Source organism: the organism of the source record quoted next, unplaced genomic scaffold, assembly GCF_019419815.1.
Source record: "Pyrus x bretschneideri cultivar Hongxiangsu unplaced genomic scaffold, Pyrus_bretschneideri_v1 Contig22, whole genome shotgun sequence".
Classification (NCBI taxonomy): Eukaryota; Viridiplantae; Streptophyta; class Magnoliopsida; order Rosales; family Rosaceae; genus Pyrus; species Pyrus x bretschneideri.
In genome coordinates, this window is record NW_025999524.1 from 1,647,836 (window position 1) to 1,663,343 (window position 15,508).

At 39.5% G+C, this 15,508-nt stretch overlaps 2 protein-coding genes across 7 annotated transcripts; one reads left to right on the top strand and one right to left on the bottom strand.

Annotated features, from left to right (window-relative positions):
• Positions 1 to 287: 287 nt before the first annotated feature.
• On the top strand, positions 288 to 5,058 carry LOC125477639 (DExH-box ATP-dependent RNA helicase DExH15 chloroplastic). Its single transcript, XM_048584994.1, has 8 exons — positions 288 to 838; positions 925 to 1,100; positions 1,214 to 1,327; positions 1,447 to 1,555; positions 1,644 to 1,730; positions 1,880 to 1,998; positions 2,415 to 2,595; positions 2,701 to 5,058. The coding sequence occupies exons 1-8, from the start codon at positions 338 to 340 to the stop codon at positions 4,939 to 4,941; spliced, it is 3,528 nt and encodes a 1,175-aa protein (XP_048440951.1). The 5' UTR covers positions 288 to 337; the 3' UTR covers positions 4,942 to 5,058.
• Positions 5,059 to 5,876: 818 nt separating this feature from the next.
• Positions 5,877 to 14,729, bottom strand: LOC125467994 (paired amphipathic helix protein Sin3-like 4). Of its 6 annotated transcripts, XM_048584862.1 has the most exons (25): positions 14,558 to 14,729; positions 14,389 to 14,449; positions 14,151 to 14,283; positions 13,487 to 13,651; positions 13,173 to 13,362; positions 12,993 to 13,091; positions 12,753 to 12,913; positions 12,378 to 12,643; positions 11,923 to 12,059; positions 11,739 to 11,814; positions 11,633 to 11,662; positions 11,107 to 11,390; positions 10,855 to 11,009; positions 10,387 to 10,514; positions 10,009 to 10,263; positions 8,980 to 9,675; positions 8,763 to 8,833; positions 7,856 to 8,506; positions 7,503 to 7,606; positions 7,287 to 7,425; positions 7,038 to 7,190; positions 6,781 to 6,944; positions 6,593 to 6,701; positions 6,244 to 6,427; positions 5,877 to 6,142 (listed from the first exon to the last, which is right to left on the bottom strand). In XM_048584862.1, exons 3-24 carry the CDS (start codon positions 14,222 to 14,224, stop codon positions 6,275 to 6,277), a joined length of 4,260 nt encoding a protein of 1,419 aa, XP_048440819.1. In that variant the 5' UTR covers positions 14,225 to 14,283; positions 14,389 to 14,449; positions 14,558 to 14,729; the 3' UTR covers positions 5,877 to 6,142; positions 6,244 to 6,274. The 6 variants fall into 6 exon arrangements, with proteins under 6 accessions (XP_048440819.1, XP_048440815.1, XP_048440814.1 ...); XM_048584858.1 differs by lacking the exons at positions 12,993 to 13,091; positions 13,173 to 13,362; positions 13,487 to 13,651; ... (1 more) ...; positions 14,389 to 14,449; positions 14,558 to 14,729 and having other exon boundaries at positions 5,877 to 6,139; positions 12,378 to 12,641; positions 12,752 to 12,890; XM_048584857.1 differs by lacking the exons at positions 12,993 to 13,091; positions 13,173 to 13,362; positions 13,487 to 13,651; ... (1 more) ...; positions 14,389 to 14,449; positions 14,558 to 14,729 and having other exon boundaries at positions 12,378 to 12,641; positions 12,752 to 12,890.
• Positions 14,730 to 15,508: the final 779 nt, after the last annotated feature.

Sequence of the window (15,508 nt, forward strand, 5' to 3'; positions counted from 1 at the left end):
TATAACTAAAAAAACTATACATGCATCGACAGATTCCGAATCTAAATATGGATTTCAACAAAATGATTACTTCTCAAAGCGAATGGAGGTTGATTTGAGCCCAAATTCGTTGGCCCATCTTGAAATGTCAGTGGTACGTATCCCCTACTTTGAACTTCCCGGTCACACTAACGAACAGACGGTCTAAATCAACGGTACTTGAACAAAAAATGGCATACGGAACCGAAGCGACGTCGTGTGGTGGTTGTCCTACTCGAAAAAATATCCCGCAATTAAAACGATAAGCCAAATCACACTCAACTGAGAGGGTGGTTTGCCCAAAAATCTCTCTCCCGCCATGGACACTCTCTGTTTCCTCTCAACCTCACACGCCTTCACGCGCCTCCTTCCTCTCAGCCGCGCTTCCCATCCCCTCCTCCGCCACCCCACCAAAACCCTAGGGTTTTGCTCCCCCAAACCACCTCCCGCACACTCTCCGACCTCACCGCGATTCCGAGTCACTTTCCAGTGGCCGAGCTCCGCCTTCCCCGCCAAATCTCAGCTCTACGATGCCGATGAAGAAGAGGAGGAAGACGAGTACGAAGAGGAGGAGGAGGACGACGAGGACGTTGCCGCGGATGAGTACGACGACGTTACTGGGGATATGTCGGACGGACTCGAGCAGAGCGACGACGAAATTGAGAGTTCGGTGGCTGACGCAGAGCCGTCGACTCGGCCGGAGGAGTTCAAGTGGCAGAGAGTGGAGAAGCTCTGCGGCGAAGTCAAGGTTTTCGGCGAGGAAATGATAGATGACCACGAGCTCGCTTCTATCTACGATTTCCGAATCGATAAGTTTCAGGTGGATTTAAATTTCGAATCACACATTTGAAGATTTCATGTTTCATATGAATTTTGGAATGAATTTTTTTGAATAATTTTGGATAGAGATTAGCGATACAAGCGTTCTTGAGAGGTTCGTCGGTGGTGGTATCGGCGCCGACGAGCAGTGGAAAGACTTTGATAGCGGAAGCTGCCGCCGTCGCAACGGTGGCTAGGCGGAGGAGGTTGTTCTACACGACTCCACTTAAGGCCTTGTCCAATCAGAAGTTTCGAGAATTTCGGTACGAGAGATTGAGAGTAATATAATTGCTTTGTGACTTTGTGGTTTCACAATGTAGGTGATGCACTTTTGATATGTTGAATCGAATTAGCTTATGCGTTCTTGTAATTTCAGTGAGACTTTCGGCGATGACAATGTCGGCCTTCTCACCGGAGATTCTGCGGTAAACAAAGATGCTCAGGTTTTAGTTATGACCACTGAGATCTTGCGCAACATGTTGTATCAGAGGTACATTTTGTATCTTGCACAATACCTTTTTACGCATTCATGATTTCAACTTCGTATTTCAACGTCCGAGTGGATTCTTGGGATTAAGGATGGGATTTCATTTAAGCTTATTGATGCAGTGTGGGAATGGCTTCTTCTGGGGACGGACTTTTCCACGTAGATGTCATTGTCTTGGATGAAGTTCATTATCTGAGTGACATGTATCGGGGTACAGTGTGGGAAGAAATCGTAAGTGCAGTTTGTTGTCAAGATACTCCTTTTACTGCCAGTAATGCTGCTGTAGTGTTTAGTCATAGAATCTTATCATATATTTCAGGTTATATATTGCCCGAAAAAAGTTCAACTCATATGTTTGTCAGCAACAGTCGCAAACCCAGATGAATTGGCTGGTTGGATTGGTCAGGTATTTTGGTCCTTGGTTGATTTGATGCTCACATTGACTGAAAATATCTTACATTGCCGTCCCCCTGCTTTGTTTTTACAATTTCTTTTACATTTTGATTGGAGACATATACGGGGTTCAATTTTATACTCCTTTCATCCTACTTGTAGATTCATGGTAAAACTGAATTGGTAACTTCATCCAAGCGTCCAGTACCATTGACTTGGCATTTCTCGACAAAGACTTCTTTGTTGCATCTTCTTGACAAGACGGGAAAACACATGAATAGGTACTTTGTGTACATTCTTTTCATTTACAAAGTAAATTCAAGGTTCGTTATTTTTTATTTATCAGTGTTCAGCTTGAGAAGGGATGCCTTTCCATTTTAATTTATTTTTTCATGAGTAGATTGGACTAACTGCTTTAAGGTGCTGTTTTTCGCTTGGGGTTTCTTATGAGATCCCCTTTCGCTTCTTTAAGATATTTAGAGTTATTCCGTGATGCAATTTTTTGAAGGTTTAACTTGCATTGCCAGTTAGGAATATGCTTATGTACCAATATTATGTTTTGGTTATCACTTATACTCAATAACTGGATTCAATCTTATTCTTGTGTTATTCGCTCTGAATTTCTTCCTTGCATCTCTTTCCTTTGAGCATATGATGGACATCTAATAATATAAACATTTTCTTTAAAATGGAACAGGAGGTTGTCAGTCGATTATCTTCAACTCAATGCTTCAGGAACAAAATCTTACAAAGACGATGGGTCTAGAAGGAGGGGCTCAAGAAGACGTGGAAGTGAGATGAGTTATGATGACAGTAATGGTAACATGTCTAGACGACCACTGTCAAAGAATGACATCAACTTAATACACCGTTCGCAAGTATGATTCATGCATTAATCTTGTGAGACCCAGAACAAGTTTCCTTTTCTTTTCCTAGGGACACGGTGATTTGATCCTGCTCACTATTTTCTATTTTCCTTTTAGGTACCTCAAATTACAGATACATTATGGCAACTTAAGACTCGGGATATGCTTCCAGCAATATGGTTTATTTTTAGTAGGAAAGGATGTGATGCTGCTGTTCAGTATGTTCAAGATATCACGCTCTTGGATGACTGTGAGAAGAGTGAGGTTGAATTAGCCTTGAAGAGGTTCCGCATCAAGTATCCTGATGCTATCAGGGAGACTGCGGTGAAAGGTTTACTGCATGGGGTTGCTGCACATCATGCTGGCTGTCTACCTTTATGGAAATCATTCATAGAAGAGCTGTTTCAGCGGGGGCTTGTTAAGGTCGTCTTCGCAACAGAAACACTTGCTGCAGGAATCAATATGCCTGCTAGGACAGCCATTATTGCATCCCTCAGCAAAAGAGGTGACACTGGACGTGTCCAATTAAGTCCAAACGAACTGTTTCAAATGGCTGGGCGTGCTGGACGTAGAGGCATTGATGAAAAGGGTCATGTAGTGCTTGTTCAAAGTCCTTATGAAGGCGCTGAAGCAGGTTGCAAGATTGTTTTTGCTGGACTTGAACCTTTGGTTTCGCAGTTTACAGCTTCATATGGAATGGTGCTGAATCTGCTTGCTGGTGCAAAAGTTACTCATAGATCAAATGAACCAGATGACACCGAAGCCTCCCTATCAGGGCGAACTTTGGAAGAAGCTAGAAAGTTAGTTGAGCAAAGTTTCGGAAACTATGTTGGCAGCAATGTTATGATTGCTGCAAAAGAGGAGCTTACTAGAATTCAGAAAGAGATTGAGACACTGTCTTCAGAGATTAGCGATGAAGCCATTGATAGAAGGAGTAGGAAGATATTATCTGGACCCGCATATAAGGAGATTGCAGATCTACAAGAGGAATTAAGAGCAGAGAAACGACTGAGGACTGAACTTCGAAGAAGAATGGAATCTCAAAAAATGTCTTCACTACGACCCTTGTTAGAGGAGTTTGAAAACGGACAATTACCCTTTTTGTGCCTGCAGTATAAGGATTCCGAAGGAGTTCAACAGTCTATCCCGGCTGTTTATTTGGGGAAAGTTGACGCAGTCAACAGTTCAAAGCTCAAGCACTTGGTTTCTGTTGATGATTCATTTGCACTAAATGCAGTAGCCTCGGAGTTTGAACCAAATGTGGTTTTTGAACCATCCTATTATGTGGCTCTTGGTTCAGATAATTCCTGGTATTTGTTTACAGAAAAGTGGATTAAAACAGTTTATAAGACGGGTTTCCCAAATGTTGCTTTAGCACTAGGAGATGCTTTGCCTCGGGAAATTATGAGCACGCTTCTGGATAAGACAGAGCTCAAGTGGGAGAAGCTTGCCGAGTCTGAACTTGGCGGTTTTTGGAACATGGAAGGATCTCTTGAGACATGGTCTTGGAGTTTGAATGTTCCAGTCTTGAATAGTCTTTCTGAACATGACGAGCTTTTGCATAAGTCAGAAGCATACAATGAAGCAGTAGAACGTTACAAAGATCAAAGAAACAAGGTTTCACGTCTGAAGAAGAAGATCTCGCGTACGCAAGGCTTCAGAGAATACAAGAAAATTGTTGACATGGCCAAGTTTACGGAGGAAAAGATTAAACGATTAAAGAGTAGAGCAAGGCGTTTGACTAATCGAATTGAGCAAATTGAACCCTCCGGTTGGAAGGAGTTCTTGCAGATCAGCAATGTCATACACGAGACTCGAGCATTGGATATCAATACCCATGTCATATTTCCACTTGGTGTAACAGCAGCTGCCATTCGGGGAGAAAACGAACTCTGGCTTGCCATGGTTCTTCGAAACAAAATCTTAATAGGTTTGAAGCCCCCAGAACTTGCTGCCGTCTGCGCAAGTTTAGTATCCGAAGGGATCAAAGTTCGTCCTTGGAAGAACAACAGCTACATATTCGAACCTTCGAGTAAAGTAGTCGACGTGGTCAGCTTCTTGGATGATCAGAGAAGCTCTTTTCTTGAGCTTCAAGAAAAACATGGGGTAAATAAACCTTGCTATTTGGACACACAGTTTTCAGGTATGGTTGAAGCCTGGGTTTCTGGGTTGACTTGGAGGGAAATCATGATGGACTGCGCGATGGACGAGGGTGATTTAGCCCGCCTCCTACGGCGAACCATCGATCTGCTGGCGCAAATTCCCAAGTTGCCGGATATTGATCCGCTACTGCAGAGTAATGCAAAGACGGCGTCAAATATTATGGACCGTCCTCCAATTAGTGAGCTGGCTGGATGAAGAACATTATGTTTATAACAGAATGAATCTTGTAAACCAAACTGATGACATTGTATCAGACCTTCCCATTCTTTTTCATCTGAAAAAATGAAATACAATACAAAAACATTAAGAGCTCGTTTGGTACGTTAGATTGGACTGAAACGGATTACTCCTTTTCTTCAAGGCACGTTGAGGTGAGGAAAAAAAAATTATGACCAACTAGAAGATAGAAAGATGGATACTGAAAACTTATCCGTTTCAATCATCTGTATTAGAAGGGATGAATTTTTCCACATGGGAGTGATTTCAATTTATTTCTCCTCCCAGTGTAATATATCGTTGCTTAAAAAGCAAATCCTCTTCTAATCCCCTCTAAATTAGGGAATTATTCATTGCAAAGGGCCGCTCAGGAGTTTGTATTTGTTCCAAATTAGAGAATTACCCTAAATAGTTGGAAGTCAAAATGTTTTTAACTAACGTAAGGATAAATAATACAACTGGTTCTATCACGACCGTTAATTGTCTACAGTCGCAAATTCCTGGATCACTATTTGACAATGCCTTTTGTCGACATTTTTCCCCGGACAATCTCCGCCCCGCCCCAGTGAATGTAGTCGGGTGGACAGATCGACTATCGCATGGTCGAGTGTTAAGGTAGGACCTTCAGCAAGGTTTAAATCAAACACCGACATAGACCTTAAACTAAAGACGAAATGATTATCAAACTCTCCCAGACAAACTTTTAAACATATTGAAAGCGTTTATCAACACCTCGCTTGGATAAACACACAAAAATGGAAAATTTACGATTGAATTTCAGCAAGTAAATATCGGGCAGGCTGGTTGGCCGGCCTTCTAAAATAAGACAAATCGGCCAGGCAATTTTAACGACCGGTGACACACTAACTGTCCTGTAAAATCAATTAGATCTTCCGATACGCCATTACAAAAAATTTAACAAAAAATATTGATCAATAAAATGAATCTCCAGTTTACAACACAAATTACCTCTATTTACACGAATGCGGCTCGAAGTGCCAACTCAAAAGTATACGACTTTCGATCCACATCCCCCCTTCCTCCCTCATCAATTCTTTATTAGGTTGGAGAGACAGGTCTATGAGAATACAAAGGTAATTCCACAAAAAGTTTTTCGTTCACAGCGACTCAAATTTTTCGGGTTTCCAGCGCCACTGTATGTAATGCTTGCAAAATGCTACTGGAGAAACAAATGTAAACAGTGTCACAAATAGTTAATCAGGGTTCTCTCCTTTAACGATAGAAGTATCCAATATCGCAATTAAAAAACCGAGCACATACCATATTTACTTGATGGTCAAAACATGACATATCATGAGCCAGAAAGCAACCGCTGAAATCGCTCTACTCTACTAGAACCGTTAGAAGACCTAGCCAGGTTATGGCATGAACTGTTCTGGTGCAAACTTTTCCTTTTCTTCTTTGTACGAAACAGAAAGTCTTCTGTATCTAAAACGTATGAGACCTACACACACAAATTTTAATTGATTGACAGATGCAGACACCCAGAAATGCAGACCTAATCATAAAATGGAAACGCACAGAGTGGCTCAATTTAATTCAAAACTTACCGTCACAACGTATTAAAAATGTAACTACCTAATTATAGACAGAGGAGTGAATTAAGTACCTTGGATGATTGGTAAGCGATCTTACACTCCAGACCATTAGCGACTTTTAGTCCTTCCATGGCCTCACAGATAGCAGACAAATCATCGCTGCCATACTTACGTTTGTTCCTGCAAAAATAAGCAAACAATTTATAGTCACAACAACTCAACTTAAAAAACTCCATACTCCTAAATATAGCTAACATACCTCATCAAGAAGATCCCAGACTTCTCCTTTTTGTCAGGAAGAACTGAAAGGAATTCATCATGCAGATACGCAGAAAAATTAGGGTCCATAGAAACAGCAGTCATTTCAGGCTTATCATGCCCAAAATCCATTAGCTGAATAGACACCCGGGTTGGAGAGGATGCCTGCAACAAAGAAAGTAGTGATAATTAATTTAAGGAGTTGAAATTCTACAATTGTAGACAGTATTTACTTAGAATGTCACATAAAAGACCTACACAATCAATGCGGTAAATGTTCTCATCATGAAGAAGAACGCGAGCATTTTCGTGATAAACCACATCTACAAATCTTCCTGGTTTTCTTGATTTTTCAAATGCATAAAGCTGGACGAGTTTGTTGTCCATCTCTTCACTGGCGACTGTTTGGAGCTAGAAAAACAGGGAAATGAAGCAAAACTTCTGGGGTAAAAAAAGGAAGATGGGAAAGAAACTTGAAGAAGGAAGAAAACGTATATGGGCATCTACCTGCTTAACGAGTTTGTAGATCAGCTTGTCTAATGTGAATAGAAGATATGACTGTGTCCCAATGATGGCTCGACAATCATCTTCAAATTTCGTATTGTCAGAAGAACCGTCAAGTAAATTGTAAAGTGCATTCATGAATCTGTACCATAAAATATGGAGTTAGGATATATATACTCACTTAGTTGTGAACAAGCAAGGAGACCAAAGCAAAACTACCTAGCATAAGAGTCTGTAGGGCTCGTTTCATTTGAAGAAGCCCGCCACTTCCTCTCAGCAGATGATGAGTTAATCTTTGCTGATTGTATTCTCTCATATAATGTCTGTCAAATAAGTGAAACAGTTGGGATACACGATATCAACATCTACTAAACTCAAAGAGACAGAGACACAAAACTGATATTATGACCAGAGTACTTGCATATAATCCATTAGACTAGATATGGACGGTTGAGATACATACAACCCACTATTATCCATATATGATCTAGTGGCTGAACTACAAGTACTTAAGTCCTTATTCACCAGTACACACGTACACTTTTGTATACTTGTCTTTAAATGAACCTTACTTGGTGAAGCCTGAATAGCACATAGAAAGAATCATTTCCATAAAATATCTGAGAGTCCTTCTCCTTGTCATGTAAAGCTGGAGGAACATATTTTGCAAGAGGCTTCACAGTCGAGAGAAAATGTTCTGAAAGAGGCAAAGATATTCCATCTCCTTCAACATCATGGGCATCAGCCATCCCTTCAGCTTCACCTTCACTCTCGGCCTTAGTATCGTGCTCATCATTGTCCCCATCTTCCTCATGCTCTTCACGAGAACATTCCTCTCCGTCACCAGATTCACTTCCAGAAACATCACCATTCTCAGAGGCATTCTCACTATCCTCAGATGACCTCGGAGCACTTTCCTCACCTTCATCATCAGCATCAGCTTCATTTTCTCCACCTGTCTCTCCACCGCATATTTCTTCTTCCCCATGTCTGGCTTGATATTGCCTGCTGACAGTACCGTCCTTTGGTTTTTGAACAGCCTCTGAACCAGCTTCTCTATAATTTGCAAAATTATCCTCCTCGAAATCTCCATTTGGAGATATCTCGCCTTCTTCTCTATCAATCTTGAAGTGTCTAGCAGACTCTTCAAGATATCTGAGACCTACGGCGCCTTCCGCTACTGCTCCATTTGAGGAAATACCTGGTCTTGTAGAATCACCACCCTATGACATCAATAGGAACACAATTATCTTCAGCACACATTTACTGTGACAATACTATGAGAAATAATATCCAGGACCACAAAGACAACTAGCAAACAGTTTGTCAGCTGTAGCTAGTCTAAAGGCCATGATTTGATGAGTAGTGAATACAATCAAGGAATTGACTAACAAAAGCTGATATGTACCAACAACCCATAATGCCCATATCAACCAGGGTTCTCAAAACATCAAAGTATTACCACAGCGTCAACCATACCTCTGATGAAGGTAACTCCAGCCCAACATCAACAGTGCCATTACCAGGTCTGGACGGAGTAGGACTATGCCCTTGTAACCAACAAAAAAAAGGATTTCAGAAATCTAGTTGCAATTTCAGAAAGAAAAAAGAAATAGTAAGAAATAAATAAATAACAAAGCAATATGTCCAAGTAATACGGATAAAAACTTTCAGTAGTTTATAACATTCTACAAACCTGATGAGTGTTCCAAATTAGTTCTTCCATTACTTTGCTCCAACGCAGCGGCAAGTGATACATTAGAATTCACTAATCGTTCATTGAAGTTGTCTTGTTTGCTAACTCCAGACGTTTCCTCAGCTGGAGATGTATTACTCTGCACTTTACCTTGTCGCGAGGTATTGTACAATGTATCCCCTTCACGTGCAGCATGATCCATGTTGAGACAACTTTCTTCTTTGACCCCATTAGCCCCATTTACTGTCCAAGTCCTGCAAGAGCTTGATTGTTCAGGTTGAATGCTTTCATCTCCATTTCTTGATGAATTCAACTGTTTGGAATTCGTCAGAGTAGCATCACCATCAGGACTACCATCACTCTCTCCAGGACTCACAGAACCACTCTTTACGGCAAGATTTTTTACTTTCACACCATCTTCAGTATCCTCTGCACCTTGAGGCCGCGTAGGAACACCAAGTATTGGTTCAAGAAAAGTTGTCCATATCTTCATAACTTTATCCAATTGCTCGGTTGTGCAAACTTCTCCACAAGAATATTTGACGAGTTGATACAGATCTTCATGGATTTCTGGGTCAGGGTACTCAAATTCCAAATTCGGGATAATAGGTCGTCTATTTCCAGCAGCAATAGCAAGAAGAACATCATCTTCCTTCCGCTTCTTCTCACTAATCTCTTTAATCTCTGCCAACAAGGCTGCAAAAGTTTGTTCTCATCAATGAGAGGAAAGTGGAAAGCAATAAATTCCATAAGTGGAAAGAGCAATTGCAAAAGAATGGAAGAATACAGAATCTCAATATTCTAAACTAAAATGCAAGAGAAAGCCTGATTTAATGTAAATTTATAGCATTACCTGCCCAATAAAATGATTAACAGTGTAGATCTCAATCTCATAGGTTTGGCACTCAATTAATACACAGTTATTACTATTATCATGGCTATAACCGCCATTATTAATTTTGTAAAACTAAAAACTCTCGGTCAAAGAAAAAAAGGAAATAGAAGATGGGATTTCAATTTTTAAATTACCTTTTGTGCTTAAGCTCTTGGTGTCTTGTTGCTTAAAGTAGAAGCTACGATGATCAAGTGACTTGTGATAGTTCTTGGCATATATATCAGCCCAAACTTTATTAAAATCCGAACGACACCTTGCCCACTCTTCTTGCTTTTGCTTCAAACGGGTCAATATGACAGGCAAAGCTAGTGGAGCATTTTTCCTCAACACGTCCATCACATCAAGCCCATGGTCACCATATAATCGCTCAATGCACCTTAGGTTCAGAGCTAGAAAAGAAGAGAAAAGGGAAAAGTCCCGTCAAAAATATATCCCCAAGAAAATGAAAATCAACAACTGAGCTTATATCACATAACCAGGTATCTTCAATTCAGTCATTAAAAGAATATAACCTGTGAAGTGATCTTCAATACGAATTGGACTGTCCATCTTAATCGTATTGTTGTTGATCTTTTCTAATAGATCTTCCACGCGCTTGGTTGTTACGTTCACTGACTCCAACAACATATCCAGTTCAAACCTAAGAAATATAAGAAGATGAATTACCAAGTGCCAAAATCAATAAAGCCAATGGCTGGAAATATTTACAAGCAATTAGTAGTGTAATGAAGGGCAAAATGTCGAAATAAACAGCATGACACATATCTTTCCCTCTCGAAAGAGAGATGCCAAAAAAACCCCTAGGTTTCCTTATTTGTAAATGAGCATACCAAAGTGCTAAAATGGCAACATGAACCTTGATGACAATGAATACAATTTTGAGGGAGGTGGGAAGGGAACAACCACCTTGAGTCAATGTTGCTATAAAACAAATAAATAATGGGAAAACCATAGTAGATACTGAAAAATCTTCAACCAACCTGTCATCCTCACACCGAAACAGGCTTTCTTCATACTGGTTTTTGCGCATGTGTTTAAAAGAGTAATCCTCACTTCCAGAAGTAACGGATACCCAGTGGTCATTTAATACTTCAAAACCAAGCTCTGTTCTTTGGCTAGCAGAAGGTATTGGATACTGCAAGACATGAAAATAAAAATAGAAATATCAGTAAAAGCATCAATACCTCCTTAAAAGGGAAAAATAGATAATTGTCTAAGAAAGCACCACATACATTCTTTGGCAGGAGACGATAGCTCGGAGTGCAGCGCTCACAATTGGAGAGGTCAAGCTCATTAATGGGTTTTGCCAAATATTTATCCTTGCTGGTATATAAACTCTTCTGGCCTCCACCTTCTTTGATTCCAAAGGCACCATTTTTATCAAGTCTATCTCTTTCTCGAGTTTCATGCTCTCTATCTTTAACCCCATCATCCCTTTCACGATCTCTATCTCTATCCCTATCCCTATCTTCTACCTTCACCGATCTGGGTAAATGTCCTTCATTCCACAAGGATTCTGTGATGAATTAAGAATCAACAGTTGGTTTGCAAGTCTATTGACAAAGGACAAAATATTTATAATAAAAAAAATAAAAAATGAATAAAAACCTACAAATTAACCCTCAGATCAAATTAAAAAATAGAAAGATAAAAAAATGGTTTGTTGAAGCCTGTGCCAGTGCTCGAACTCTTATAATAAACTAAGAGGAGGATCTAGCTTATATGAAACAAAAAAAGGGAACAAATCATGTTACGTACTTTTACTCATCACACCAGCAAGGAACCCATCTGCAGGACAGGACTCAATTAGATAGTGTTAATCACACATATATAGTGTAGGTAAAAGAATAGATTAGATCAATACCTTTCTTCTCACAACATGCCAAAAAATCATTGAACCCATCCATAAGTTCAGGATATCTTCCAATTAAATCAGCCACCTACACAAGCAAAAATCTATATATATTAGAGATTGTGTTCTGTAAATTTCCTTTTAACAGGTAAATAAATTAAAACAGTTTATACAGTTTTACATGTATACGACTTACCAAAGACTGCAATTCAGAGCGTGTAATAATTTCCTTGCTATAAATATGAAGGCACTTCAAAAATTCCTGGTAATCTTCAGGATTTCGTAACTTCTCCTTCACCTTCTCGCAGAAAGCAAACTCCTGGCCGTAAATACCTGCGATGATATAAAATAAGTAAAAGAAGCTACTGGAGGAAGTAGACCAAACAGGCAAATAAAGTGCTCATCTAAAAATAGAAAGTGCAGAGACAACTGACCCTTATCATGCACACACAAACGCACATAGGAACAACCGAACATATCAAATTTTGTTGATAGATAGATTGCTATAACGTATTAAGTTATTAATTACCAGATGAAAACCAACTTTCTTTAATGATTATGTAAATCAGTTCAAAATATCATATAATTCTCACTTTTTGCATAATTTTTATCATCATAAGAGAATGAAATGAGATTCATGGCCTTCCCCACCTGGCTGCAATTGTTCAGTGTCTTCAGTCCTACGAGCAGATTTCTGTTTGTGGGGAAAACGCTGCATATTGAGGTCTCTACTGCCATCATGGTCAAAATCCCTATCATCCCGTTCTCTTCTTTCTCTGTCTTCTCTCCTCTCCTTCTCCTTCTCACCACGCCTCCTTTGCTCTTTGTCTGCTTTCATCAGAGCTTTATCATGGTCAGGATCAGGACGGTCAACACTGAGATCATGGTCAGCATAAGAACCCATGGTCCTTCTTTCTGGCAACAATGCACGTGTATCAGATGTTAGCATCAACAACAATGAGATATCAATATGAAAAAAAATAAGTAATACAAAGGTGTGAGAGAGTGAGAATGGAAAAAAAAACCTTGTCCACGTGCATCTGCCGCATAGTAGGCATTGCAGAGCTCCTATCCCGAAGCATTGAGTTTCTGTGAGGTGGATGAATGGAAGCTGTTCCTGTAGTATCAGGTAAAAAGTGGGTAAACTCCACAAGCAAATCTGAGTGGTCTTGGAAAAGTGCAGCAACCTGCAGAAGTTCAAAGTGAATTCTTTAGAACATGAACTAAATGAACAACATCAAATTAAGCAATAAGGTATCAACACACCTCCTGGTAAACCTCTTGGATGGACTTGTTTTCCTTTCTGTACATATTCAGAATGTCTAAAAAAGATTTATAAACATGGTCGTCGCCTTGAAATCGTGTCTGCGTGTAGAGAATTAATTAGGTTACTAAACTTTAAAGCAACCAGTAACGCCAGATTAAGATACAAAGTAATGTTCCGACCTTAATCTTGTTCACAAAATTGATGGCTTCCTCAAATTCAACAGGCTTCTTTTGAGGAGGTTGTTGGTCATCATCAAGTGGGAGGGTTATTTCATATCCCTTTGGCAAGAAGGTATTGAAACCTAATATTAGCTCTCGATGCCCTTTAAATAAATCTTTCACCCTCTCTATCACACCCGCAGTGTCAATTCTACAATCAACACAACACACAAAAACTCAAGTAAACACAAGCTCGCATAAGCAAATTACCAAGCCATCATCCAGCAAGTAAAGTAAATGTATGGATTTCAGTATAGCATATAACATGATCGAACCTTGTGGCCTTGAAGTCTTTCATGACTTCAAGAAATTCTTCGTATTTTCCCCTGTTTTTGTCTTGAAATATATCCTTCACCGCTTTTAGATACGCTAAGGCATCATTTGTTGTTAACTTTTGGGAAGCTGCTGCTGCTGCTGCCATCATCTGGGGTTGCCCAGAACTTCATTGCAAAAAAAGAAACTTACAATTAGTTAACGTACAAAATTCCCGAACTCTTCAAGTAGATCAATCCCCAGAAAACAACTTTTTCAAGTAAAATTAAACAGCATCCTAAATTTTGTTTTTTGTTAAAGGAAAGATAAGAAAATCCGTATTTCAAATTTAAGTTTCTCCCCAGTCCACACCTGAGGAAGATTGAAACTTTCAGAGATAATTGGTCTGAAAATCGAATCAAAATTTGATCTTTCCTCGGTAAGTCAAGCCAAACCGGTTAATTTCGTAGCCTCTAACTGATAAATAAACATTTAATTTTAGAATTAAAGCACACGCAGTAAATCAACAAGCACGGACTCACCAAATTCGACCAATAATCAACTTAATCTCATAATTAACAAGCATGTACTAGGATAATCAAACACGAAATTTTTTTTTAAAAAATTAATACAAAAACAAAATTAAAACAAATAATGAGAAGAGAATACAAGAGATGAAGAACGTACGGCTCTCCTCGAGCGGAAACTACGGGCCGCTTGAGTTGCGAGCTCATAAAAACGTCGTCCCTGGACCTCTTCATCTCCGTCGTCGTCGCCGCCGCCAACTCTTCCCCTCCTCAGCGACAAATCATGCTTCAAACTGCGATTCAACACCAACTCCCTCATTCAAACACAAGCAACAAGCACAAAGCAGATCTAAAACCAAAAACCAAAAATTCCAAAACAAAACTCGACGAAAAGCTACCTACACAACCAGAATTCCAATCCCGAAGCTCCGAGCAGATCACCTCTCCGACGCCAAAATCCTAACCACAAAACAAAACCACAGAGTTAGTAACATTTACTTGAAGGCAAAGCAATGCTCAGACAAAATTTCTCAAATTTTCCCGAGAAAATCAGGAAACGAAGATTACGAAGAGATCGTCGAGTCGTCGAACAGCCGAAGTCTTCTTCCAATACAAGCTTTTCTTCCAACTCCGAACAAAAAACGCAGAGGAAACGTATCGCTGCGGAGATTGTTGTGATTCTCTGAAGCCGCAGCGAGGGAAGACGAAGCCAGATTACAAAACTTTTCACCTTACGTTTTTATTTTCTTTTTTATCTTTCTCGAGAAACAAACAGAAAAACAGAGAGAAAAAAGAGAGAGGGAGAGAAGGAGGAGTTTAAGAAAATGTGGTTTATATAATATAGGGATATAAACGCCACTCTCTTCCTACAGTGACAATGAAAAAATTGGGGTTAATTTTCCGGTCACGTTAGGGATGGTTTACCGGCTGTGGGCGGTTAATTAGGGATTTTGTCTCGATTAGGAGGTGATTAACTACTCAAAAGCATGGATTAATCACAAAGGATGGTGGCAATTTGGGTGATTAAGTGGAGGTGTTGGGGGTAAATGTGTCCAAGGGATTTTGAATTGTACTTTTTGGCAATTTAGGGTTAGGGCGAAGGACGTGGATTTTAATCTTTTTTTCTTTTTCTTTTTTTCTTTTTAAATTTTTGGGGTTTTGATAGTTTTGATTTATGGGTGCTGCTGGTTTGGTAAGACTCTGGGAGTGGTTGTAGAAAATGAAAGTGGGTTTTAACTAGATCATGATTTTTTGATGATGAAATTGCGTCCAACAAATTAATAATGTAATATAGCTTTGGAATTAATTTTTCGGATTTAGGTTTTATTTATTTTTGCTTAGCCTTGAAATTGTCAGTTTTTATTGTACGTTGTGGGAATATCTCAACGAGTAGTTTCTCAGCGCGCGCTTACGCGCATATCAATTGGTTTATTATCTTTTATTGCTGTTTTTTATTTTAATTTGTTTATATTTTAAGAGTGACAATCGATTAGAATTTTGGTATAAAAGAAATGTGAA